The following is a 25920-nucleotide window of genomic DNA, read 5'->3' as shown; positions in this document are numbered from 1 at the left end:
AATCAAGGTCACTAGCTGAGTATATGGAAGAGGACAGTGTAAAGATTTGAGGATACAGCTATTATGGGGCCTGGTAGAAGAATGTGACTGTAGTCCTGTAGAATGATTCTGGGTAGCATTAGGGGCCTGACTGAATTTGGGGACCACATTCCCAATCCAAATATGTGCGTTGCCTTGACTTGTGTATGCAAGTGGAAAGGGTTGGTTACCTGGTTCATGTGGGTTGGGCTTCTCCCGGCTGGGGCAGTGGAAGGCTGAGGGAGTGATGGAGGTAAGGATACTGATGAGAGAATGGTTGAAGTGAGAAAGCAAGTCATTAGGAAAGGGTGTGTACAGTGAAAGGATTTAGGATACAGACTCTAAAAAATATTAGTGCTCTCTCAGAAAATAAGGAGCTCATTTATATGGAATGAGATTAGCAAGTTTGGCAAATGTAGGTCCTGTGGTTATGTGTGCTTTGCTGACCAGTAATAAAAACAAACACTTCCTGAGTACTTACTTTGTGCCAGGCACTATTCTAGTATTGTACATACATTAGCTTATGGAATATTCCCAATAACATAAGGTAGGTTCTACGATAATCACCACTTAATTTTCAGATTGGGAGTCAAAGATTTCCCAGAACTAGGATCTGAACCCAGGAATTTTGGTGCTGGAGTCTCTACTTGTTACTAGATGGTACTAACTCTATCTCATCCCTTACCCAATCTCCGACCTGCCTCTTTTTCATAATTGTCTCAAGGTTAGGGATAGAGATTGGTAGTTGGGTGAAGTTGTGAGTTGGGAGTGAAGTTCTTATTTTATGCTTTATTTGATGATAAAGAAGTTTAATAGTTTATTTCAGGACACATCAGAATGTTCCTATGTAAATGGTATCAAAATGCCATGTGCCCTGCAGCAGCGGAGTGGAGGTGAAGGTCATTGGTGATGAGGAGGTAAATGAGCCGTGAAGCTGACGTTTGGAGTAGATGGTCCATGAGCACATTAGAAGAGTTTCAAGATGAGTAATGGTGGGCCTTGGGAAGGAACCAGAGACTGTGACCAACTAACAGGGTGTATTATTGCATGGACTTATTGTCCAACTAGGTGGTAAATTGCTGACTGTCTACATCATCTGTCTCTATCTATCTATCTATCTATCTATCTATCTATCTATCATCTATCTATCTGTATCTATCACCCTACAGAACTGATCATAGTGCCCCAATCATTATTAGTTTATGTTTGTTAAATCTCATTCTTGAGAAACATGGAATCTCACGAGAGGGGAGTGGAATATCTGAAATTAATTAGGGGCTGACTATGGCTTGTTGTCAAAGGTGAGGAGAGAAAGAAGGCCGACTAGAGCAGATTGATGTGACATAAAGGAAGCTTCATGGACAGAGAGGCTGATGATAAGCATTTGGAGGTATTTTCTTTACTGTTGGAGAAGTAAGTATAATTTTGGTCTACCTGAGCTGATCAAGTTGGTTTCTTATCTTTAATGCATTCTTTTACATGCCTGCCAGGATTAATGTGAGGGGTGTGGCCCTGCATTATTGGAGGCCAAAATCCAATCTAGAGGCTAAATCTATGGCATTACTACTGGTACTGATACGGTCTTAAGAGTTAGATAAACAGGGGTGCCTGGGTGGCTCAGTTGGTTTAGTGTCCACCTTCAGCTCAGATCATGATCTCATGGTTCGTGAGTTTGAGCCGACAGCTCAGAGCCTGGAGCCTACTTTGGAGTCTGTCTCCCTCTCTCTCTGCTCCTTTCCTGCTCACACTCTGTCTCTCTTTCTCAAAACAAAAAATAAATAAACATTAGAAAAAAAAAGAACTAGATAAACAAATATGACACTGTTTTTCTTCTTCTTCTTTTTTTTTTTTTGGTAGGACCTTTGTGTAAATGGTGCTCAGATACTAAATTTTAAAAGCTCATTAGTGGAGGAAGCAGTGAATGAACTAATAAATATGTTGCTGGATGTGGAAGTTCTGTCCAAAGAAGAAAGTGACAAAGTATCTAATGTAAATAGTGCTGATTCAAAAAACGAAAGTTCAGGTAAGAGATGGGGTGATGGAAGGGTCTTACTTGTCCGAGGGCATTACTGAAAACCAAAATTTCATTTGCTATATATCAGTTACTTTCACACTTCTGTAAACACTCTCCCAATTTTATAAGGACATTTATAAATCTGAAGTTATGATTCTGAGCCTATTGTCATTAGTCCCATTATTTTTTTTGTGAAATTCTACAAGCATGTACCTTGTCAGTAGAGTAGGATGGATGATGGATTGGAATTCCCATTAGAGGATCTCTGTCTATCCTAAAGCAAACCTTTCGTGGGGATGAGGACACTGACAGGCAGAGAAGGAAAGTGATTCCTCCGAGGCTTTATGGCTGTTGATAGAAGAGAGAGCATCAGAACCCAGGTCCCTGAGACCCCGTCTTGCTTTTTCAGCCATAGCTCAGGCCTCTCCTCCTGTTTCCTCACACTGTGGAGCAGAGAGGCCTCCAATAACCCACGTGGTGCCCCAATTTCCTCTTCCTCGCTTTCTAGGAAATCTGACGTCTATGATTAAACTTGCACGTAATTTATCGTATCTCTTCAATTGCGATAGATGGTTCTCTTTCTTTCCATCTCCCTCCATCTTCTCATCTTGTAACAGCAAAGAGAGAAGGAAATTCCGACACCTTGACGTCATCCCTCAAGGCCCCGGCAGGCCTCTTGCCTTTGGCGACAATCCTGAGAAAGAAGAAGGAGACTGAGATATTAGAAGAGGAAGCCTGCGGGTTACTCTCCCATTTTAACCATCTAAACACGGATGCGCTTCTGAAAGTTACAAGAAACGCGCTGGAGGCCATCCGCAAGCGCATTCATTCCTGCAACATGGCGAACTTCCGGGGTAATAATTCTGCACAGTTTGCCTACTGGCGGGTTGCTGCTTGAGTGGCGGGTTGCATGCCTACTGGCATGGTTGCTGCTTGTGTGTGTGTATATTCCTGCTATTTGTAAATAATTTAAAAAATCCACCATTTACTAACAGCCTCCATGTAAGTTTATACTTTATGAACTTTGATTATGCCAATAATTCTGTGAAGTAGGTCTTACTAATCCATACTTTCCAAAACAGAAAATGTTTTTACTATTTTTGGGTCAATTTGCTACTTTCCAGCTAGTTTGCTCATTCTTAATACAATCATCCTGTCCTCAGCACAGTTCAGAAACACATGTTGTATTCCCAGATGAGCCACAAAAATCCATCAAATCTAGAGACATTCTGCAATTACATTTTACATTAAAAATTAAAATAAAATATTAATTAGAATAGAAAAATAATAGGGCAGTAAACCCTTTTTATTTATTTTGAATATTGGCATTTAAGGGGAAGCGTCTTTAATAATTAAAAGTAGATGAGTAAAAGTGGATACATTGAAGGGATTTTTTGATTGGTAGCATGGTTTATTATGCTTTATTTCACTTTGGAAGGGAAGATAATCCTTTTATTTAACACCAGGGTATTATTAGAACTTATCAAGCGTTGGTTGATATGCTGAATATTAAATCACATGTGTTTCCAACTGTATATATTGCAGGTATTTCCAACTATATAAAGCTACAGACACACATGCACACACACACCCCCACATTTATATATCTATGCTATACTGGTACTTATACCTACATGCAACTTTAAAAGCCCCTTAGTTATAAATGGTGAGTTACACCTTATTTCTTCTCCACTCTTTCACTGCTCCCAGTTTGGATTATACACACTGTGGTAGAAAGGTGTTTTATTTGAAATTTTCCCAACTGGTTATGTGTTCTGACTTTGCCTTATTCTGATAGTTATTCTTGTTCTTCATGCCTTGCTTCCTTACACTACATTTAACATTTAATTTGGTGGCATGGTGGTATGTGAACAGCATCCCTCTCAGTATTTTGGATAACAGTTTACATATTTAAGCCTGATCCCACACAGTGGGTGTCCGTTATGGAGGGGGCACCAGTGGCTTGCATCAGAAAATGCGTCGGTCCCACTGAACTGTTGTTATGTTGGATAAAACGAGTTAGTTTTCATTCATCTACAAAATATTTGTCTGATTGTATGTATCTATTATGTACTGTTCTAGGTGCTTTAATTTTTCCAGCTTAAAATGAAATAAGACCCATTTTAAATAAAAAATAGTAAGGCTTCCCTCTTTTGTGTTAACTCAGACAGTAACAGTACATCGAAGAGGAAGCAGAACAGTCTGCCCATTTTCCGGGCGGGCATCACTCTGGCCATTCCCAACATTGCCATGGCCCCTGCCCTGGAAGACGTACAGCAGACACTGAACAAAGCTGTGGAGTGCATCGTCAATGTCACCAAGGGCATTAGACAGTGGAGCAGCGAGCTGTTGTCTAAGGTGGGTGTGGATGAAGGAATCATTTCATATGGAAGATTCTTCTGTTATTGGATGGGGCTGAGCTGAAGAATATCCTTTCACTTTGTAGAAAAAGATGCAGGAAAGAACAACAGCTGCTTTGCAGAATAATGAAGACAGCGATTCTGATGCTGAAATTGGAGAAAATGAACCTCAAGGTAAATGTTCCTTTAGTCCTTTTTAACCAGTCATTGAAAACCAACATTGATGGAGCTAAAATGTATTTTCCCTCCGTGCAATTCTTAAATCAGTGTTGATTGGAATATAAATCTATGAGCCAGTTTTAAGTTAATATAATATGAAGATCCATGTATTTTAATATAGCCATTATAAATGGTATATATTTAGTGTATACATCACAGATATGGCTGCCTCACTGATTTCTGGTCCCTGGTAATGAAAAGAACAGGGGGACAAGGAAGACTTTAGTCTCACAGTTTAAAGAGAAACTTGCCATCATTGCAATGAATATTTTCTGACATTTAAGAGATAGTTTGTATTTTAACCCAGTATGTGTCCTGTTGTGCTAATGTGTTGTGATTTTTGCCGTATGTCTCATGGTTTTCATTTATAGTCCGTAAAATTAGAGAACATATGATATCCAGTTACTAACGATATTAAATGTTGTCTTTAGTCCTGCAAACTCTTTCTACAGCAACCCTGCAAAAGGGAGACGCCATGTAATTTTCAATTATTATTTATATTCCTGCATGGTAAATCAGCTAACCATCACAAGAAACCGAAACACGTACCTCTTTGAGATAGTCTGTCACTGAGGAAGAGAAAGATAGCTCAGAACAATGTTGTCCACAACTTACAATAGTATTTATTGAAGCTAAAAAAAAAAAGTGTATGTTATTGTGTTAATTTCAATTTTTATATTATTTGGAAACATTGCTTTACTTCCTAAAATAGTCTAAAATAGAGAATTTTCTAAACTCAGAATATGCTCAGTCATGAATTATGTCTAAAATGGAGAAGAAAAAATGTTTAATGAAAAGTTGCCTGTATGTGTTTGTCATGACAAACGAATTAAAAAAATAAGCCGCATTAGAAAAAAATAACAGCTTTGAGATATAACTTACATAAAATGTGTCCTTTATTTATTTAAGAATTTATTCTTTTAACGTGTACAATTTGGTGGTTTTAGTATATTCACAGAGTTGTATGCCCATCACCCACTATTTAATTTTAGATCATTTTTATCACTCCCCATCCCCCTCCTTCCAGCCCCTGGGAACCACCGACCTACTTTGTCTTTATGGATTTGCTTGCTCTGGACATTTGATATAAATGGAATCATACTGTACATGGTCTTTTGTGACTTCCTTTATTTAGCATAACACTTTCTTTTTCTTAAAAAAATTTTTTTAATGTTTATTTATTATTTTGAGAGAGAGGAAAGACAGAGCAAAAGCAGGGGGGATGAACAGAGAGAGAGGGAGACACAGAATCTGAAGCAGGCTCCAGGCAGGCTCCGAGCTGTCAGCACAGAGCCCGACGTGGGGCTCGAACCCACAAACCATGAGATCGTGACCTGAGCCGAAGTCAGACACTTAACTGACTGAGCCACCCTGGCGCCCCTCGCATGGTATTTTCAAGGTTCATGTGGTAGCAAAATGTCAGTACTTCATTTCTTTTTATTGCTGAGTCATATTCCATTGTATGGACATGCCACATTTTCCTGGTGCATCCGTTAGTTGAGCATTTGGGTTATCTCTGCTTTTGGACACTTATGCCTAATACTGCTATGAACATCTGCGTAAAGTTTTTGTACAGACATGTTTCGTTTTCATTTCCTTTGGGTCTGTACCGAGGAGTGGCATGGCTGAGTCCGCAGGGTAACTTTATGCGTAACATTCTGAGGACGTGCCAAACTGTCTTCCAGAGCAGTCGTGCCATTTTCCACCCCCACCAGCGGTGTGTCAGGCTTCCGCAAATGCCCCCTGCACCCTCACCGGCCCTTGTCTGCTTTGGTTGTAGCCATTCTCACAGGGGTAAAGTGGCACCTCAGTGGGGGTTAGATTTGCCCTCCCCTAATGACTAATGATGTTGAGCATCTTATGTGTTTTTTTACCATTTGTATATCTTGTTTGGAGAAATGTCTATTCAGATTTTTTGCCCATGTTTTAAAATATTGGATTATTGGTCTTTTTATTGGTGAGCTGTAACAGTTATTTACCTCAATACGATATCAGGTAATTTGCAAATATTTTCTCCATTCTGTGGGTTGTCTTTCACTTTCTTAATGGTATCTTTGAAAGCATAGATGTTTTAATTTTGATTAAGTCCAATTTAGCTGCTTTTTTTTTTTTTTTTTTTTTTGGTGCTTTTGATTTTATACTTAAAAAAGGGTTGTGGGGGGTGTGGTGCCTGGGTGGCTCAGTCTGTTAAGCATCCAATGCCCTGTTTTGGGCTCCCCGCTGACAGAGGTTGGGATTCTCTCTCTCTCCCTCTCTCTCTCTGCCCCTCCCTCACTCGTACTGTCTCTCTCTCTCTCTCTCTCAAAATAAATAAACTTAAGAGAAAAAAAGAAACAGGGGCTCCTAGTTGGCTCAGTCAGTGAAGCCTCCTACTTCAGCTCAGGTCATGATCTTGCAGTCCGTGGGTTCGAGCCCCACGTCGGGCTCTGTGCTGACAGCTCAGAGCCTGGAGCCTGCTTCAGATTCTATGTCTCCCTCTCTCTCTGCACCTCCCCTGCTTACACTCTCACTCTCTCTCAAAAATAAATAAAAACATTAAAAAAAAAAAAAAAAAAAAAAGAAGAAGCAGTTGTGGGGCACCTGCCTGGTTCAGTTGGTGGAGCATGTGATTCTTGATCTCCGGGGTAATGAGTTTGAGCCCCATGTTGGGTACAGAGATTGGTTAAAAATAAAATCTTAAAAAAAAAAGAAAAAAAGAAACTGTTGCTTCACCTAAGGTCATGAAGGTTTACTGCTATTTTTTTTATTTTTTTAACATATTTTATAGTTTTAACTGTTATATTTCGGCCTGTGATCCATTTTGAGTGAAATAGGATTTCAAATTCATTTTTTTGCCTGTGGATATTCACTTGTGACAGTACCATTTATTGAAAAGACTGTTTTTTCCCAGCTGCATTTTCTTGGGACCTTTGTTAAGAATCGATTAACCATAAATGTAAAAGTAAGCATTTATTTTTGCACCCTTGGTTTTATTTCATTGATCTTCTGCACCACCCTGTCTTGATTACTGTAGCTTTGAAGTAAGTTTTGAAGTTGGAAAATGAATCTTCCAACATTTTCCTTTTTCAAGGTTGTTGATGATGACTATTCTGGGTCCCTAGTATTTCCATATGAAGTTTAGAATCAGCTTGTGAATTTCTACAGAAAAAGGCAGCTGTGATTTTTATAGGCATTGTGCTGAATTACAGAGTATTGAAATGAAATTTGAAAGGATTCAAATAATGCAAAGTACATTCTCCCGCCGTATTGTAAAAATCAGTTACAGGAGATTTGGGAAATTCCCAAATACATAAAAATTAAATAACACACTCTGAAATAACCAATGAGCCAAAGAAGAAATCACAAAGGAAACTGGGAAGTACTTTTAGGATGAAAGCAAAGGAAAACACAAAATACCAGAACTTATGAAATGTAGTTATAATAGCATTCGGAAGGAAATTTATAATCTTAAACATGGATATTAAAGAAGAAGAAATACCTTAAATCCATAACCTAGTCTTCTGTCTTAACAAAACTCTTTTCAAGGTCACTATTTTTTTCTTCTAGAGACTGTCATCTGTTGAGCCCTTCTTGTGAATTCTCATTTCATTTATGTTCTCCTCAATCTCAGAATTTGCATTCAACTCTTTTGTATTTCTATTTCATTATTGCTATTCTTTATTTTGTGAGACATGATTCTCACACTTTCTTTTTTTTTAAAGTTTATTTATTTATTTTGAGAGAGAGAGAGACAGAGAGAGAAGCAGAGAGAGAGAGAGAGAGAGAGAGAGAGAGAGAGAGAGAGAATTCCAAGCAGGCTCCACCCTGTCAATGCAGAGCCCAATGTGGGACTCAAGCTCAGGAACCGTTCGTAAGATCATGACCTGAGTCGAAGTCAAGAATTGAAGGCTTAACTGACTGAGCCACCCAGGTGCCCCTTCTTTAATTCTTTAGTTAGGGTTTTCTATCATTCCCTGAACACATTTATAACAGCTGATATACATATTTTTGTCTAGTAATTCCAATAGTTGGGTTTTCTCATATAGAGTTCCTATTCACTGCTGTTGTTCCTGTGTGTGGGGACTGCTATTTTGTATCTTTGCATGGCTGACCATTCTTACTTTTGTTAAAAACTTGATATTTTAAAGAATAGAATGTGGCACCTTTGAAAATCTGGCTGTCTTGTCCCCAGTCTGTTGTTGTTGTCACTGTTTGTTTCTTTATTGACTTTATGGACTCTCCTGGACTAATTCTGTAGAATTTGCCTTTCCTGTGGTGTGCACAGCTGGAGTTTCTGGTTAGTTTCATGGTCAGCTAACGATTGCCTAGAGATTTCCTTAATCCTCTGAACCAGTAAGTCCTACACCCTTCGCCTAGGGGATGGTATGTTGGCTGGAGCACCTGATGGCTCAGGAAGTTTTCAGGACTGCCTTAGCCTTTATTTACTGATTGTGCGAGGCCCTGAGTTCAGACAAAGTAAAAGATCAGGGCATTTTAGGTCTTTCCTGGGCATGTGCACAGCTCTGTACATATGCATGACTTTTAGAGCCCCAGGGGATCACGACTTTACAACACCCTCTGTGGATATCTATCTCATTCCTCAGATCTTTGATTTTTTTGGCCAACCTCTTGTTTATCTCAACGAGTACCATTGTCTCAGGCGTCTGTGAAGTTAATTGTTACTGCTTGTTTTTTTTCTAATAAATGCTTTGGTGATAGGGTTTTTGTTTGTTTGTTTGTTTTTGTTTTTTGTTTTTTTACTCAGTGAATTCTGAGTCAAGTCAAATAAAGATAAACTCTGGATGGGGCTTTTCTAGAGAACATCACGATGAGTCATATAGTCACAATTCTCTGGGGCTTCTTGAGGGGCTCCAAAGCCAGTCTGGCTCCTGGGTGATGCTAAGCTGTGGCTGTGTTTCTCAAGGCAAACACATTGCCAAGGAGGGGGAAGTGGACCTAGGGAAGTTAAAACACCTCGAAATTCACTATGGTTGCCAAGATTTTAGCATTTTTTCTTTTTTTATAATTAAAAAATTTTTAAATATTTATTTTTGAGAGAGAGGCAGAGCATAGTGGGGGAGGGGCAGAGAGAGAGGGAGACAGAGTATCTGAAGTAGGCTCCAGGCTCTGAACTGTCAGCACAGAGCCCGACCTGGGGCTTGAACTCACAGACTGCGAGATCAAGACCTGAGCTGAAGTTGGATGCTCAACTGTCTGAGCCACTCAGGTGCCCCTTAGCATTTCTTCTTAAATAAAGAAACACTACTTGGATTCTTGCAAGCTTTGGGTAATGTCCAGAGTCCTGAAAAATTGATATTGACAAGTTTTCAATTGCTTTTTACAAAGAAGCAGATTGTCAGAGGTCCTTACTTTATAGAAATTTCTTCCTTATAGAAATCCCTTCGTCTTTTTATTTTATTTATTTTCAAAAAAATTTAGAAAAAAATTTTTTTTTTTAACGTTTATTTATTTTTGAGACGGAGAGGACAGAGCATGAACGGGGGAGGGTCAGAGAGAGGGAGACACAGAATCTGAAACAGGCTCCAGGCTCTGAGCTGTCAGCACAGAGCCCGACGCGGGGCTCGAACTCACGGACCGTGAAATCATGACCTGAGCCGAAGTCGGCCGCTTAACCGACTGAGCCACCCAGGCGCCCCTCAAAAATTTTTTAATTAAAAAAATTTTTTTATTTAATTTTTTTAATTTAATTTTTTATTTTTTAAAATTTACATCCAAATTAGTTAGCATATAGTGCAACAGTGATTTCAGGAGTAGATTCCTTAGTGCCCCTTACCCATTTAGCCCATCCCCCCTCCCCCAAACTCTCCAGCAACCCTCAGTTTGTTCTCCATATTTATGAGTCTCTTCTGTTTTGTCCCCCTCCCTGTTTTCATATTCTTTTTGATTCCCTTCCCTTATGTTCATCTGTTTTGTCTCTTAAAGTCCTCATATGAGTGAAGTCATATGATTTTTGTCTTTCTCTGACTAATTTCACTTAGCATAATACCCTCCAGTTCCATCCACATAGTTGCAAATGGCAAGATTTCATTCTTTTTGATTGCCAAGTAATACTCCATTGAATATATATACCACATCTTCTTTATCCATTCATCCATCGATGGACATTTGGGCTCTTTTCATACTTTGGCTATTGTTGATAGTGCTGCTATAAACATGGGGGTGCGTGTGTCCTTTGAAACAGCACACCTGTATCCCGTGGATAAATGCCAAGTAGTGCAATTGCTGGGTGTCGGGTAGTTCTATTTTTAGTTTTGTGAGGAACCTCCATACTGTCTTCCAGAGTGGCTGCACCAGCTTTCATTTCTACCCCTTCATCTTTTTAAAGCATGTTCCCTATGCTGTTGATATAAATTTCTCTCTCTCTCTCTTTTTTTGGTTTAGATACCTTTGAAATAGCATCTGTAAACTTACCCATTCCTGTGCAAACCAGGAACTATTATAAGAATGTGTCTGATAACAAAGAGATTGTGAAATTAGTCTCTGTGCTTAGCACAATCATCAACTCCACTAAAAAGGTATGTCAAAAGGATTTGTCACCAGAACCCTTTGCTTTACAATATGTACTTGTGTGAATGTCACAAGCTTGTGTCCTACACGTAGCCTGGGTCTCACCCACGGTGCCTTTGGTGAGGAGCTGTGGGATCTTGGATGTGCTCAGCAAATGTTCGTTTACCTAAAACTTTTTCTTTCTAGGTTGCGAGGTGAAAAAGGACCATTATTCCAATGTTTTATGTTGTGTTCTGTTTAATGCTTTAAGTCTATGTATTTACTGATTTAATACAAATAAACCTAACTGTTAAAAAATTTTAAGGGGTGCCGGGTGGCTCAGTCAGTTAAGTGTCTGATTCTTGGTTTCGGCTCAGGTCGTGATCTCACAGTTCGTGGCTTCGAGCCCCACATCGGGCTCTGCAGCTGACAGCGTGGAGGCTGCTTGGCGTTCTCTTTCTCTCCCTCTCTCTCTGGCCCTCCCGCACTTTCACTGTCTCTCTCAAAATAAGTATATAAACTTAAAAAATTTAAACCACAAGTGAGTACTAGTCAGTACTGACTAGTATCATCTGAAGCAGAATAAGGCTTAGACTTAATTTTTCATTTTTGTGTAGTCAGGTAAATCTCATAAACTATCAGATGAAAACGTATGTGTATTACCACACGGAGACGAGGTCATAGGGAAAATAAAGCAAATAGGTGTTATCAAGTCAAACTTGTACTCGAAAGGGGTGTACATTAGGATTAAGTTTTCTTCCAACCTGTTCCTCTCTCAGCTGCCCCCTTTCTGTTCAGGCAAGACTGTTTTTGTCAAAAGGATTCAGAACCCTGAAGTCAGTTTCTACTTACGCACAATTTATATTCACACTGCCGCCAATACCTGTTGACTCTTTAAAAATGTCTCTCCGTGTTGAGGGAATAGTTGTCACTCAGCAAATACATCTTTTCTATTACTTGGTTCTGATAGAATGAGCTTCATTTGTTTGAAAACATTTTGAGAGCTGCCATTGCTGTAACCATCTGAAGAAATGTTATTAAGTTTAATTTTAATGTGTTCCTGAGGGAACTGGAAGCTTTTGCATTTATGCATTTTCAATATTCCTTTCTTAAGATATTGAAGGTCCTATATTTAATTTTGCCTTAGGGACAGTGTTCACGTTATTCAATTTAACAAATATTTATCTAGTGCTTAGTTTATCAAGCTCTGTATGCGTGATAAAGGTAAGTATTTTATGGTGATGATAAACATTCAGATATATTTCCAAATGTTGCAGTAATCATGGAACATACAATGAAATAAATCAATAATGAAGCTCATTACTTTCTCTGAATATAAGCAGCCACTATTATGAAAATCTAAGGGTAAGCATAGTCGTTGAAATTAGCATACTGCTGGCAACAAAATGCTTATCTCCGTGTTATTTCTGTCGCATTTGCTTTTATATTACACGAAGGAAGTGTGCAAATCTTAGGCACTTAGAATAACTTGGACTTTTTCCAGACGGACGAGATGGACATAGTGTTTCTGGAAGAATAAATACACACTTCATCATCATACTAGACATGATCAGCTCTCTATAGCCAAAGACCCTTCTGGGTGATTCTGGCTCAACTATGGAAAATCCTATGATCCCAGCCCCTTTCTTCTTGCCATCGCTGACTGGATCAGATTGTAAACCTGACCTACATTCAGCAGATCCGTAGGCTAGCCACCAACTTACAACGTTGCCTGGCTTGGAAAGATGAGCTGGACCAAACAATTTAAATAACCTTGGCAATAAAAATAACTTCAGCTCTACACCCGCAGTTCGTGGAATTTTTCCTTTAAGCCCTAGGTTACCTCCACTTTAAAAACTTCCAACTTAATAAAGAGTGACACCGTCAGAAAAGATAAATGAGAGTCTCAACGTATTTAGGGTATGTTCTTAATATTATAAAGTCTAGGATGTTCAAAGAGCTCAGGATTCTGGGATTTCTACCCATATTTTGCTATCTTTGGTAATCTGTAATTCATTCTCCACATCATCCTACACTTGTGAATGTCTACATACTGTTGCAATTCATCCTGGGTGTGCATGTCAACATCTCAGTCCATGCAAGGGGGTCACTTTGGCTGGGATAAGTAGTGGCGGGCTTAGCTTTCCAATTTTAATTGAAGTCTGGGACGTCTCAACGGCTATCACACCCGAGGCGCGTGGGACACTTTCGCTGCATTTGGGGATTGGAGTGAAGCCATTTGGTTTAGTGCAGGTTGGTAAGCTTTATTTAAGTGACTGGGCCATTTAGAATGCTGTTGGCATGCTATATTTTTTCAAATAATGGCATTTTAAATTCTATCCCAGTTAAAACATTTTTTTCTCACGCAGATGTATCTCTGAAATTATAATATAAGCCAATAGAAAAAGTTGATTCCCAAGAGGTAGACGCATAAGAAATGAGGAGCCAAATCTTTAATTATTTATAGGTGATATGATTATCTATTATATAAATCCAAGAGGCTTATCTAAAAAAAAAATATGGCCCAATGAGAGTCAGGTTAGAGTTCGTTGAAAGGTAATTATAGGCATTTCTGCTGTAATACAATAAACATTCCTGAAAACACTGTTTTGCAAAGTTGCACATCAAATATAATACGGATTATGAGAAAAACAGAATTGAGGCAGACACACAAAACCTAGGAAAGTTTGTAACTGAGTAGTTACAAAAACAGGGGCAATCATAGTAAAATTTTAACCCATTTAAAAATGGTATCGTAAATAAAGAGCTTTACTATTAAAAGGTGACAGAACTTGGTAAAAGGTGGGTGTGAGAAACAGTTGAAACAAGGATAAGATGTCCAAAGATCAGGCTGAACTGTGCAGAGAACAGCCTCAACACAAAGCAGGACCAAACTGGCCCCAAAGGAAAAAGTGCTGGAAGGGGCGTGCACACACAATTGCGCCCCTCCGTGGCCGGCTGCTTTAGCTGGTACAGAACAGCATGCTGGGAAAAATAGCATTTGATAATGTCACCTCCCCATTTTGTTGACATCATTCTCTAGTTACCAAACATGAATGAGCCAGTTCATCTTACAGAAGCACACTTTGTAGTGAACAGGACTGTTGATTAAAAAATCAATTTTTTAAGCTTCTATGCCATCCGTAGCCAGTTGTAAAAATAGTGGAAAAGAGATCCTGTTTACAATAATCACATCGCTGAAAAATACCTAGGAATATGCGCAATAAAGAGTATGTGGAGTCTCTATGAAGATTCCCATAACACTTAACATGTAATTAAAAAAAAAATTGGAAGATTTGGAAACACATACTGTGTTCCTGGATGGGAAGATTTAATTTTAATATTGTACAGACGTCACTTCTAATCCAATGAGTTTATACATTTTACGTGGTTTCATGCAATCTGCCAGGTGGGGTTTGATACAGGATGTATTCTGTTTGCCCCTCCAGATCTTATCTCCACTCTCTGACCTTATGGAACAAATTAATAGTTTTCCATTGAGGCTTCCAATAGATTTTACCAACGACAGAGTCGTGGCAGAGGTCTGGGGCTGGGGGCGGGGGGTGTGGGGCAGGGGAAAGAGAGTGACCTTAGCATAATTTTTTTCCATAGCACCCCTGTTGTGGCATGATTTTGAACAGTGGGTTTTTAAAAAAATTTTTTAATTTAGTTTTGAGAGAGAGAGAGAGAGAGAGAGAGAGAGAGCATGAGCAGGGGTAGGCAGAGAGAGAAGGAGACACAGAATCTGAAGCAGGCTCCAGGCTCTGAGCTGTCAGCACAGAGCCCCACACAAGGCTCTCTAACTTACGAACCGTGAGATCATGACCTGAGCCAAAGTCGGACACTTAACCGACTGAGCCACCCAGGCGCCCCTGAACTGTGGTTTTTGAATGAAGACACAACTCCAATCAAGAGGGTCTTGTCCACAAAAGTCTTCATGGACTCTCTTTTTCTAGTTTCTAGAAATTGTCCCCTTCTCCTTTTGGCTAGGAAGGCTAACAATTTCATTGTTACTACTCCTGAGTTACTATGCCCATATTGTATCTAGTACCAATCCTATGGCATTTTTAAATAATTAAACAGCTCACTAATTAAACATTTTATTTTATTTTATTATTTTATTTTATTTTATTTTATTTTATTTTATTTTATTTTATTTTATATTTACTTTGAGAGAGAGAGGGGAAGAGCGAGCAGGGAGGTGCAGAGAGAGAGGTAGAGAGAATCTCAAGCAGGCTCTGCACTGCCATCACAGAGCCCAATGCGGGACTTGAACTCATGAACCGTGAGATCATGACCTGAGCTGAAATCAAGAGGCGGACGCTTAACTGACTGAGCCACCCAGGTGCCTCACTAATTAAACATTTAATAAATCCATGGGAACCACCAGCAGTTGAGCAACATTCACTTATACCGTGATGCCATTTCCACATCTTCCCTCTGAACACAAATCTGTTATTTGTATTCTAGGAAGTTATTACATCTATGGATTGCTTCAAGCGCTACAATCATATTTGGCAAAAAGAGAAAGAAGAAACAATTATGATGGTTATTACAAAAAACCCCTTGCTTTCTGAATTTGAATCTCAGATTGTCTATTTTCAAAAGCTGGAGCAGGAAATTAATGCCGAGCCGGAGTACATCTGTGTGGGCGCCATTGCTCTATACACAGGTTGGTTCGTTTTCTTTCATACAGTCATCAAAATTCAACTGTATTGTTCTGTCTCTTTACCTAGATTAGTATGCCAGAGAGTTCTAGCTGTCTTAAAGTTTTTATGGGCTTCAAGTTTTCAGACCAATTTGTAGATTTGTTTTTAATTCCCTTCTGCATAATTATATATCCTGGACTATTTTGAACACTTTGCTGCTAAACCTTGAAAATAAATGCTATTTCAGAGAAAGAGAATGAGTGTGTTGTATTTGCAATTAAAATGTACCCTTCCTTTAATAAATAATTGTAAACATTTGAGGCTAATCTTCAATGGTTTTGATATGTACTTTTTAAAGCATTTTTGAAATATGTTTCACATTGTTGTAAGACCAGCTTTCTAAAATAAATGAATAAATGATGAGTAGGAAATCTAACTTTTTCCAGTTTAATTCTTTTTATGCACCACAAAGCTGTAAGTTGCAAAGTGTTTATTATTGGTGAACAGCAGTGCTCTGTTTTTTCATACTGGTTCAAGTTTTTCAAACTGAACTGTGGACATTTGGGTTTTACAGATGACTTGAAGTTCACTCTGACTGCTGAGACAAAGGCCTGGATGGTTGTCATCGGTCGTCACTGTAACAAAAAGTACAGGCGTGAGATGGAAAACATTTTTACACTTGTTGAAGAATTCAATAAAAAACTGAATCGTCAGATTAAAGACCTAGATGATATTCGGATTGCTATGGCAGCACTGAAAGAAATCCGGGAGCAGCAAATCTCCATTGACTTTCAAGTAGGACCTATTGAGGTAACTGATAATCATTTGTTCATTATGGGAATAGCTCATCATGTTGAGTGATATTAGCTGAAGTATTGACTAGCTGTGGACTGTAGGGATGGTGGTTACAGATGGATGCTTAACCTAAGAATAATTTCAGTAATGATGATACCTTAATGATGGTACCTTCTATGGGCCAGTTCTAGACCTTTGCATGGCATCTAAAGTCCCTAACTGCAGAGCCTGAGATGAGGATTTCTGTACAAGTGATCTACTGATAAGTGCTCATAGAAGAAGGGAGTGTGAGGGAAATAGGAATGCTGAGGTCAGATCGGGGGTGGGGGAGCTAAGGGAGGGTGTGAGCTTAGCTGTAGACAGATTTCCCACAGGGTGCTCTGGAGCATGAATTGCACACAGTTGCTCCCACTTTGAGGTAAGGGAGACTGCCCTTTGTACCCCTGAGACAGTTGGTTATTGACCGTCATCTCCCCAAGAGGAGACTCCCATTTAGCTGAGGACAGTTTTCCAGGGAAGGAGGCAGCTGCCATTGCCCCAGACAGTACTCCTAGCAGTCAGGATGGGAATACCAGCTGGAAAACAGAACCTGGATGCAACTGTAGGGGAGGAAAAATTCTTCCTCCACCCTTCAAGATTCTCCAGCTGGTTTAAAACTTAAACTGACATGAGACCTACTAATAGGAGTAAAACCAGAGTTTTACTATGTGCACACAGAGGCCCAATAATGAAATTGAGACCTAAAGAAATGACCAAGGCAGGCCGTTTTTATGCTTTTCAGACAAAGAGACAATAAATCCGTGAGGAATTGACAGGATAAAGAAAACTGAACTTTGGGAGCTTCAATTAGTAAGGAATTCTGAATAAGTTTTGGGCTGTGGTAGTAAATTAGTAAAAAGAAACAAGGGTTGTTATATAGCCTTCTCAGCTCTAAATGTCCTATCCCTGGTGATAAGGATGTTTCTTTACCTCCTGGTTCTGAGAGGCTGCCTTTCACACAGGAGATTTATTTCCTGGTTTCTGGAGAAAAAGTCGGGCAGCGTGTCAGAGAGTTCTTTTTGAATTGGCTATTTCTTAAGTGACTTTTATTCAAAATAATGTGGCAAAGTGGCACATTTTGGTCCCTATAGGTACTAACAGTGTCCATTCATGTGTTAATTCTGTATTAACACATTTAATCCTTACTCAACACCTCGTTTAACATAAGGAAACCAAGGGTCAAAGAAATTATTCAGCTTGATTAGTGTTACACATTTCTTTTATAATTATGCTGTATCATATTTTCTCTCCTGTATGAAATTGTTTGCTCAGGAATGGATCACTGTATTATTCTTTTGAATGAAACCAGTATGATTATAGCATTAAAATGATTCCAGAAAAAAAAATGCCATTTTAGCACTTCATAACTTAAATGTCTGGACTTAAATTCTTTAAAAATTTTTTTTTATTAAGTTTATGTATTTATTTTGAGAGAAAGACAGAGAGAGTGAGCAGGAGAAGGGCAAAGAGAGGGAGAGAGAGAGAATTCCAAGCAGGCTCCATGCTGTCAGCGTGGAGCCCCATGCAGGGGTCAAACTCACGAACCGTGAGATCATGACCTGAGCCGAAACCAAGAGTTGGACGCTTAACTGACTGAGCCACCCAGGCACCCCTGGACTTAAATTCTGATGGTGAGGATTGTACACCAGTCTCACATTTTCTGTGCCCCTCTTTGAATTTTGGAAAGTTTCAAATAACCATGAAAATGGTTCAGATAATTAAATGCTTGCACCTTTGCCGTATTGGGTCAGGAAAATCATGTGGCCCACCGTGCCCTTCTTGGGAATTGAAACATAAGATAAAGAGTCCCTGCTTTGTGTAGAACCAGGAGCGTCCCTGGGCATTTGAAGGGAAGGCCCAGTAACTGACACCCCTGTTTCCCCCTGTGTGAGCATTCAGACAAAACTGTAGTCAAATAGTCAAGGTAAAAATACAACCTTTTGTTCCCGATAGAACTTATTTGGAAGACATGGCTTAGTGTACAACTCCCATATTCCCATTACCACCCAAATCCATGCACACACGCTACTTGTGACGACTACATCCCAGAATTGTTGAACTTATTCGTGCATCAGAGGCAGAATCGAAAAGCTGCAGGCCCCTCTGTTACCCTGCTTCACTCTATTTAAAAAAAAAATTTAATGCTTTATTTTTGAGAGAGAGAGAGACAGAGAGAGAGTGAGCGTGCATGAGTGGTAGAGGGGCAGAGAGAGAGGGAGACACAAAATCGGAAGCAGGCTCCGGGCTCCGAGCTGTCAGCACAGAGCCCGACATGGGGCTTGAACTCACGAACCGGGAGATCGTGATATGAGCCGAAGTCGGACGCTTCACTGAGCCATTCAGGCACCCCACCCTGCTTCAGTCTATTGACACTGGAGGGCAGACCAGTGGGTTGCCTTCAAGGAGGAAGAAGAAAGAGGGAGAAAGGCACTGGGCTAGGCTTGCCCACATCAAGTCTTTTACCCAAATTAATGATCAGGTATTCGTTCCACCTGTATGGAGAGAACTAATGCCGGGAGAGGAGGGCAGAGATATTTAGGGAAAACCCTTTCTCATGAAAACCAAACTCTTTTAGCCAAGAGAGTAGTCGAGGATTTTGCATCTTGAGGTCAATGACTGGGCTCAGGCTTTGATGCAGCAGTACCCTTGTGTGTCTTACTATTGGAACCTCTTACCAACAAAATGAAATGGGATAGAGTTAAAACCCTGATTTATTTTATTATGGTAATACTAGCAGTTAGATTATCTTACGTTTTTCATCTCGAAGCCTTGAAATACAACTTAGGGGCCTAAATAAAAATACCTTTTATTTGCATAATGGTTTATAGTTTTTGAAATTCATTTAAAATGATATTTGTGGATATTCACAAAAATCCTGTGAAGCAGCCAGGAATTTTCTCATTTTACCGAAGAGGAAACTGAAGCTTAGGGGCCCGGTTGCCCATTTAAGCTTTTATGGTTTGCAAGAAGGAAAGAACTCTCGGGGTAGTTTCCCTATCATACTGATCTTTTCCATTCTATCACTTTAATAAGTGAGTGAGTAGATTTATGCATCTGACCGGCAGAAATTAAATTTTCCTTCTTTTGTGTAGGAATCCTATGCCCTGCTTAACAAATACGGTCTTCTCATAACAAAGGAAGAGATGGACAAGGTTGATACTCTGCGCTATTCTTGGGAGAAGCTTCTGACACGTGCCAGTGAAGTTCAGAACGAATTAGTCTCACTGCAGCCCCGTTTCAGGAAGGAGCTAATTAGTACCGTGGAGGTCTTCCTCCGAGACTGTCACCACTTCTACTTGGACTATGATTTGGTACAACTCTGGTTTTTCCTGTTTGTATTTTTTGGGAAGAGTCAATAGAGCCGGCAAAGTGCATAAAGATTCTATGCCAAGTTTCATGACTCTCCCTAGGAATGGGAGTTTCATTTTCATGAGAGCAATCCAGGAAATGAGGAGTCTAAAAGTGCAATCCATATTGTATCATTGGTCTGTTCCTGAAGTTGTTTGGTAGCTTTCTAACTTTGTGTGGCCAAGTCCTGTTTACATGTGGTTAAATGTCATCCTTCTGCAGCTTTCCTTAGTTCCACGAACACTGTAGAGCGCCCAGCGTGTGGCAGGCACTGCCCTTGGTGCTGAAGACACCAACGTGGACAAGACAGAGGCAGTTCCTGTTTTAGTCCTTCATTTATGAGTTTTAGTGCAGACTCTTCGGCACTAGGAGTATGTGGTACACTAAGACCCACTTCTAACCGATCATAATACACTAGAGAAAGGAAATATGCGAAGGGTACAGTTTGTACCTGTTAAGTAGGAACACACAAAAGCACAAAGTTAACGAAGTTATGAGGTTGGATCCATGCACTAACATGGATGGAGCAGCACAGAAATCCACGTATTGAAGGCGTTCTAATGTAGGAAAGCCCGACTGGAATGTTAAGATTCTATGTCACTCTGCAGATAAATATTAGAATGCTAAAATCTGTGAGTTCCGTGGCATTGGTGTTTTAGTTCAAAACCAGGCATGATACGTGCTTCCTATAGACTGCTTACTGACCCTTCCTCACCTGGTCGCCTAAGAAATGAGAAGTACTCATTTTTAATTTTAGGAATTTCCTGAAATTAGAAGGTGTGGTATTAACTTGGCTTTTTTTACTTGAAAATATTTCCAAATGAGTCACTTTCCTGAGTCCTTTTCTACAATTAAAGAAAGAAGTTTCCTAACATTGATGTGACGTGAATGAAAACTAGCTTTGATGTGCATATACTTTGAGCTCATGAAATTTGAATACAACACTTCCTTTTATTTTGTGTTTAACTTTTTGTTTCAGAATGGTCCAATGGCTAGTGGCTTAAAACCCCAGGAAGCCAGTGATAGGCTTATCATATTCCAGGTAATCTTTTTGGTTTCTATGACCTTCTACACAACCAAAACCCTAACATGTTTTAGACACATACATTTTTTTCCCCTTAATATAGAAAAGCCTATTGTGGAATATTTTTAAAAATTGTGATTTGGGATAATTATATTTGGAGATGGTGTCTATTTAATTAACTATAGTTATTTACTATTCTTATTTACATGTGCTCTGAAATCATACATGTTTGCTTATTTGCCAGTTTTTAAGTTTACCTGTTTATTCAAGTGTAAATCATCTTGCTGAGTTTTCACTGGTGTTTTCTTTAGAATCAATTTGATAATATCTATCGGAAATACATCACCTATACTGGAGGAGAGGAGCTCTTTGGACTGCCAGTTACTCCGTATCCTCAGCTTCTTGAAATAAAGAAGCAATTAAATCTTCTACAGAAAATATACTCTCTATACAACAGCGTCATAGAAACTGTAAATAGCTATCATGAGATGCTTTGGTCGGAAGTGAATATTGAAAAAATCAACAGTGAACTTTCAGAGTTCCAGAACAGGTGAGAAATTAAATGTTTAGCATGCCCCGAGCTATTGAATCTTAAATGCTTTCTTCTTTGATAGACTGTCAAGTTCTCTTTTCACTCCCAGATGTTTTGAAAGCACATCAGGCTGCATTGCTGTTGTCCGTTGACGTCACCCTTGTCAGACGCTATTTATTAATTACCCCTGTGTGTACGTCGTAAGACAAACGCGTCCTTTAAACCTGGATGAATTTTGTCAGGGGCTCTTCTGCATCCTGGAGGGAGCTGATCTCTCTTTATATTACACTTATCAAACATTTGAAGTTTATGTGAGATGACTTCCTGTAATAAAAGCAAGAGCCGTATGACTTAAGTGTTGAACCCAAAGAAAATACAGGGTCATTTGTTGTGTTTTTTGGTTGACAGCCTGATACACTCCGCTGTGCTTTGTACTTAGGAGGATCTCAATACATGTTTGTAGAATTGAATTGAATTGGGAGGCACCTCTGTCATTTAAAATAATGCCTTTTACCTAGCTAAGTGTTATGAGGGAATTGAAAAAAAAAGCACCAAACTTTCCCAATTGGGAGGGGCAGTTTTCTCTAATGTAAAAGTATGTTAGATTAACAGATATCCTTTGAATCATGAGATTTGAAAGTGTGGTAGGTATTTGAAATGACTGTTTGTTGATAGAATGCTAGTAGACAAGCCTGGAGTGGAGACACTCAGGCTCATCTTTGAATGACCATTCACGGTGACTCCCTTTGCAGGTGTCGGAAGCTGCCCCGGGCCTTGAAGGACTGGCAGGCTTTCTTGGATCTGAAGAAGACCATTGATGATTTCAGTGAGTGTTGCCCACTCCTGGAGCACATGGCCAGTAAGGCCATGATGGACAGGCATTGGGAAAGGATAGCTGCTCTCACTGGCCATAATCTGGATGTGGGGAATGAAACTTTTAAGTTAAGAAATATCATGGAGGCACCTCTTCTGAAATACAAAGAAGAAATAGAGGTACAGTTCATAGGATTACCTGATGTGGTGGGAGATTGGAAGGTCTCATGGGATTTATTTTGACAGTATTCCTACATTATGGAATGTTGGACCAGTAAACCATACCAGGACAATTAAAACTCTTCTGGGCATCCAGCAATTCGTTCCTTCCACACATGTTTACGTGACAGGTTCTGTGTTAAGTGCTGGGGACATACAGATGCTTTCCTTCATTCATAGATCACTAAATAACTTGCATAGTTAAATAATTACACAAATAAGGGTATAGTTACACAATGGGGTAAATACCATTGAAGTAAAAAGCATCTGTTCTGTGACAGCCCATAGTAATGGGCTTGACCTGTTTGGGGTAATGGGGTGGTAAAGGTAGGGAAGTTGGGACACATGCCCATGACTGCTGGGGAGGGAATGTGCTCGTGTGGTGAGGCTGAGGGACTTGGAAAGGGCAAAGAAGACAATGTCAGGCATGTGGAACAGCATGTGTGAAGGGTCTGAAGTGTGTTTGGGAACCAGAGGGAACACCAGGGTGGAGAGACCAATGGGGAGCCGTCTGGGAGATATATTTTGAGCAGAGATGACATGGTTAGATTTGCATTTTGTAAAGATCACTGTGGTAACTGTGTGGAGAAAGAATTGGGGGAGGGCAAGTGAGAATGATGGGAAAACCAACTAGGGGATTATAAGAATATCCCAGACAAGAGACAATGGTGTGTTGGATGAGGGGGCAGGTAGTGAAGCTGGAGAAGGGAGAAAAGATCAATGAGATCATTAGAAGGTAGAGCCGGGTAGAATCTGGCAAGAGAGGGAACATGGTAGGAGAAACAATCTAGGGTAAACCTTAAATTTCCTGCTGAGCGATCAAGGTGGATGATGGTGCTCATCACGGAGATAGGGAATTATTGGAAGGGAATCAGTTGAGCGACAAAGTGCAAAGAGCTTAATTTGGGGCATGAGTTTGATATTTCACAGAATGTGTTTGGGATTCCCTTGGTTAGATCCAAACACAGAGGCCCAATAGGCAAATGGATGGGGGTCTTACCGGGAGATACAACAGGTTACAGACTGTGTGGGCATAGATGAGCTCATGCAGAGAGGGAGTGCAGCATGAGACGAGAAGAGGCAAGGATGGGGCTTGACTAATGGTCCAGGAAAAAGCGTGGCTGGAGAGGAGACTGGGAAAGTGGAGGGAGACCTGGAAGAAGTCAGGTTTCTCTTCATTTTCTCCTCTCATACCGCTTTGATTTGGCTCTAGAGTTAAATCAGAGACACATTAGATTCTGGGTCTTTGATTAGAGTTTCAAAATTTACAAGGTTATCACACATGTGTGTGTGTGTGTGTGTTTTTATCCAAATGGAGATATAATTGACATATAACATTGTGTAAGTTGAAGGTATATAACATATTGGTTTGATACATTTATATTGTGGCATGATTGCCATTGGAGTGTTAGCTAACACCTGGGTTATGCCACATAATGATCATTTCTTCTAGTGGTGGTAGCAATTAAGCTCTAGTCTATTAGGAAGTTTAATATTTATGATACAGTTTTGTTGTCTATTATCACTGTACTGTGTGTTAGATTTCCAACATCTCTTCTGTTCCCCCATCCCTGGCCTCTGGTAACTACCACTCTACCCTCTGTTTTTTTGAGGGTTCCACATATAAGGGATAGCATATGGTATTTTTACTTGTCTGACTTATCTCAGCCTAATGCCCTCAAGGTCTACCCACGTTGTCACAAATGTCAGGATGTCCTTTCTCACGGTGTTCCGTTGTTGCGTACCTTTTCTGTCATCTTTCTCTCTGGAAGAGTTTGGTGGGAAATTTTACAAACTAAGGTTCTGTTACTTAGTAATACATCTTCATCTCTCTCCCTAAATCTCGATCTATATACATATACGCCATTTGTTATATTGCATTTTAGAGCTGGGCGGGAAAAGTATTTTTAGATACGTATGAGGCAAATAGTGAGGCTAGGACCTCTGCTGAATCTGGACTGTTCACGAAGGACGTGTGACTTTCATGTGGTAAAGCTAGAGCTTGCAATTTTAATAGGACATCTGTATCAGTGCGGTGAAAGAGAGAGACATTGAGCACAAGCTGAAGCAAGTGATGAACGAGTGGGACAGCAAAACATTCGCATTTGGCAGCTTTAAAGCCCGTGGAGAGCTCCTCTTGCGGGGAGACAGCACCTCAGAAATCATCACCAGCATGGAGGACAGCTTGATGTTGCTAGGCTCTCTACTGAGCAACAGGTAGGAAGTCCGTCCATCTTTCCCCTGAGATGTGGGGACCACCGCAACAAACGTTTTAAGGGAAATTAATATTAAACAATGCAGCAATGGCCCCCATACAATTTATTTAACATTAAAAATCCATGTTTTAATTTTAGCCCTTGGCACAGCATGTGTAATGCTGTTTTTATTTCCTTATCCTGTACTGTGGGATGTGTCTGAGACCATCAACTGGACAAAATAATGCAACATGTAATTAGCCACTTGGATCTTGCGGAACATTTCAACTTTGCAGCTGACAAGCCTCACCGCACAGCTGACAGCTTGACAGGCTCCGGAGTCCAGGGGAAATTAGGCTGAGCTTCAGAATAATCGTTCTACTTGGGAAATCGTTGTGCCAACATCTGTGGACTAGAAACTCTTAGTTGTGTACATACTTTAATGAGATGACAGATTAAGATAGAGAGTGAATTTAATTCATAAAGAGAAATAAAACAGCACAGACCGATACGAGTCTAACACTTCTGTTTGACAGTTAACTGCAAAACCATCATGCTTTGGATGCACATGCCTTAGACTCATGAGCTTAACATTTCCTTGGTACCTTGCTTCCTTTGCTCCTCCTGAAATAATTTTTTGTTCACCAGGATCTTCTCAGATATATAATAATTGTGTAGCATGTGGGTATCATTGAGATACGAGTTTACTGCATTCTGTCTTCCGAACGTCAGTCTCTTCTGTGTGTATATGTATATGAATAAGTTTAATGTAGGGATTGATAACCACTTAATACTGTTTGATAAAAATTGCTCTTCTTCACTTTTGCTTGGTACACCCAAGTGTTTGAAGTGAGTAATGTGGGATATAAAATTCGGTCTTAGAGATTTAGACCATTGGTAACCTTGACTCTGAAGTACTTAGGATTTGGTGAGTTTGAATGAATTTGGTTGCTATTCATACCCAAATAAATGAAGGACAGATGGAAAATAACACATCCTAGGGAGGTAGAAAATGAACACATACAAATTAAGTAAAAATTACTATGTTAGGGATGGGGAAACTGTCCTTACCGATGGCAGTGAATCCACGGATGAGAGTTGTGTGAGGAACACGTATTCAGTACAAATTTATTGAACACCTACCATGTGCCATACACTTTTCTAGGTGCTACGGACAGAAGAGCAAATCAAACAATGTTCTCTGTTGCT

General features: G+C 39.8%; 1 protein-coding gene across 2 annotated transcripts in view; it reads left to right on the top strand.

Moving 5' to 3' along the window:
• Nucleotides 1-25920, top strand: part of DNAH5 (dynein axonemal heavy chain 5) — a 284081-nt gene that overhangs the window by 103045 nt on the left and 155116 nt on the right. For both annotated transcript variants that reach the window (XM_078444422.2, XM_078444417.2), the window contains exons 18-29: nt 1876-2041; nt 2650-2886; nt 4200-4390; nt 4479-4566; nt 10993-11126; nt 15568-15769; nt 16321-16556; nt 19673-19891; nt 20908-20970; nt 21264-21502; nt 22237-22477; nt 24534-24733. In XM_078444422.2, the coding sequence (XP_078300548.2) occupies nt 1876-2041; nt 2650-2886; nt 4200-4390; nt 4479-4566; nt 10993-11126; nt 15568-15769; nt 16321-16556; nt 19673-19891; nt 20908-20970; nt 21264-21502; nt 22237-22477; nt 24534-24733 (2216 nt within the window). The remainder of the gene's footprint in view (nt 1-1875; nt 2042-2649; nt 2887-4199; nt 4391-4478; nt 4567-10992; nt 11127-15567; nt 15770-16320; nt 16557-19672; nt 19892-20907; nt 20971-21263; nt 21503-22236; nt 22478-24533; nt 24734-25920) is intronic.

This window comes from Panthera onca, chromosome A1 (assembly GCF_046562875.1).
Source record: "Panthera onca isolate mPanOnc1 chromosome A1, mPanOnc1 haplotype 2, whole genome shotgun sequence".
Lineage (NCBI taxonomy): Eukaryota > Metazoa > Chordata > Mammalia > Carnivora > Felidae > Panthera > Panthera onca.
This window is presented reverse-complemented; position numbering and strand designations above follow the sequence as displayed.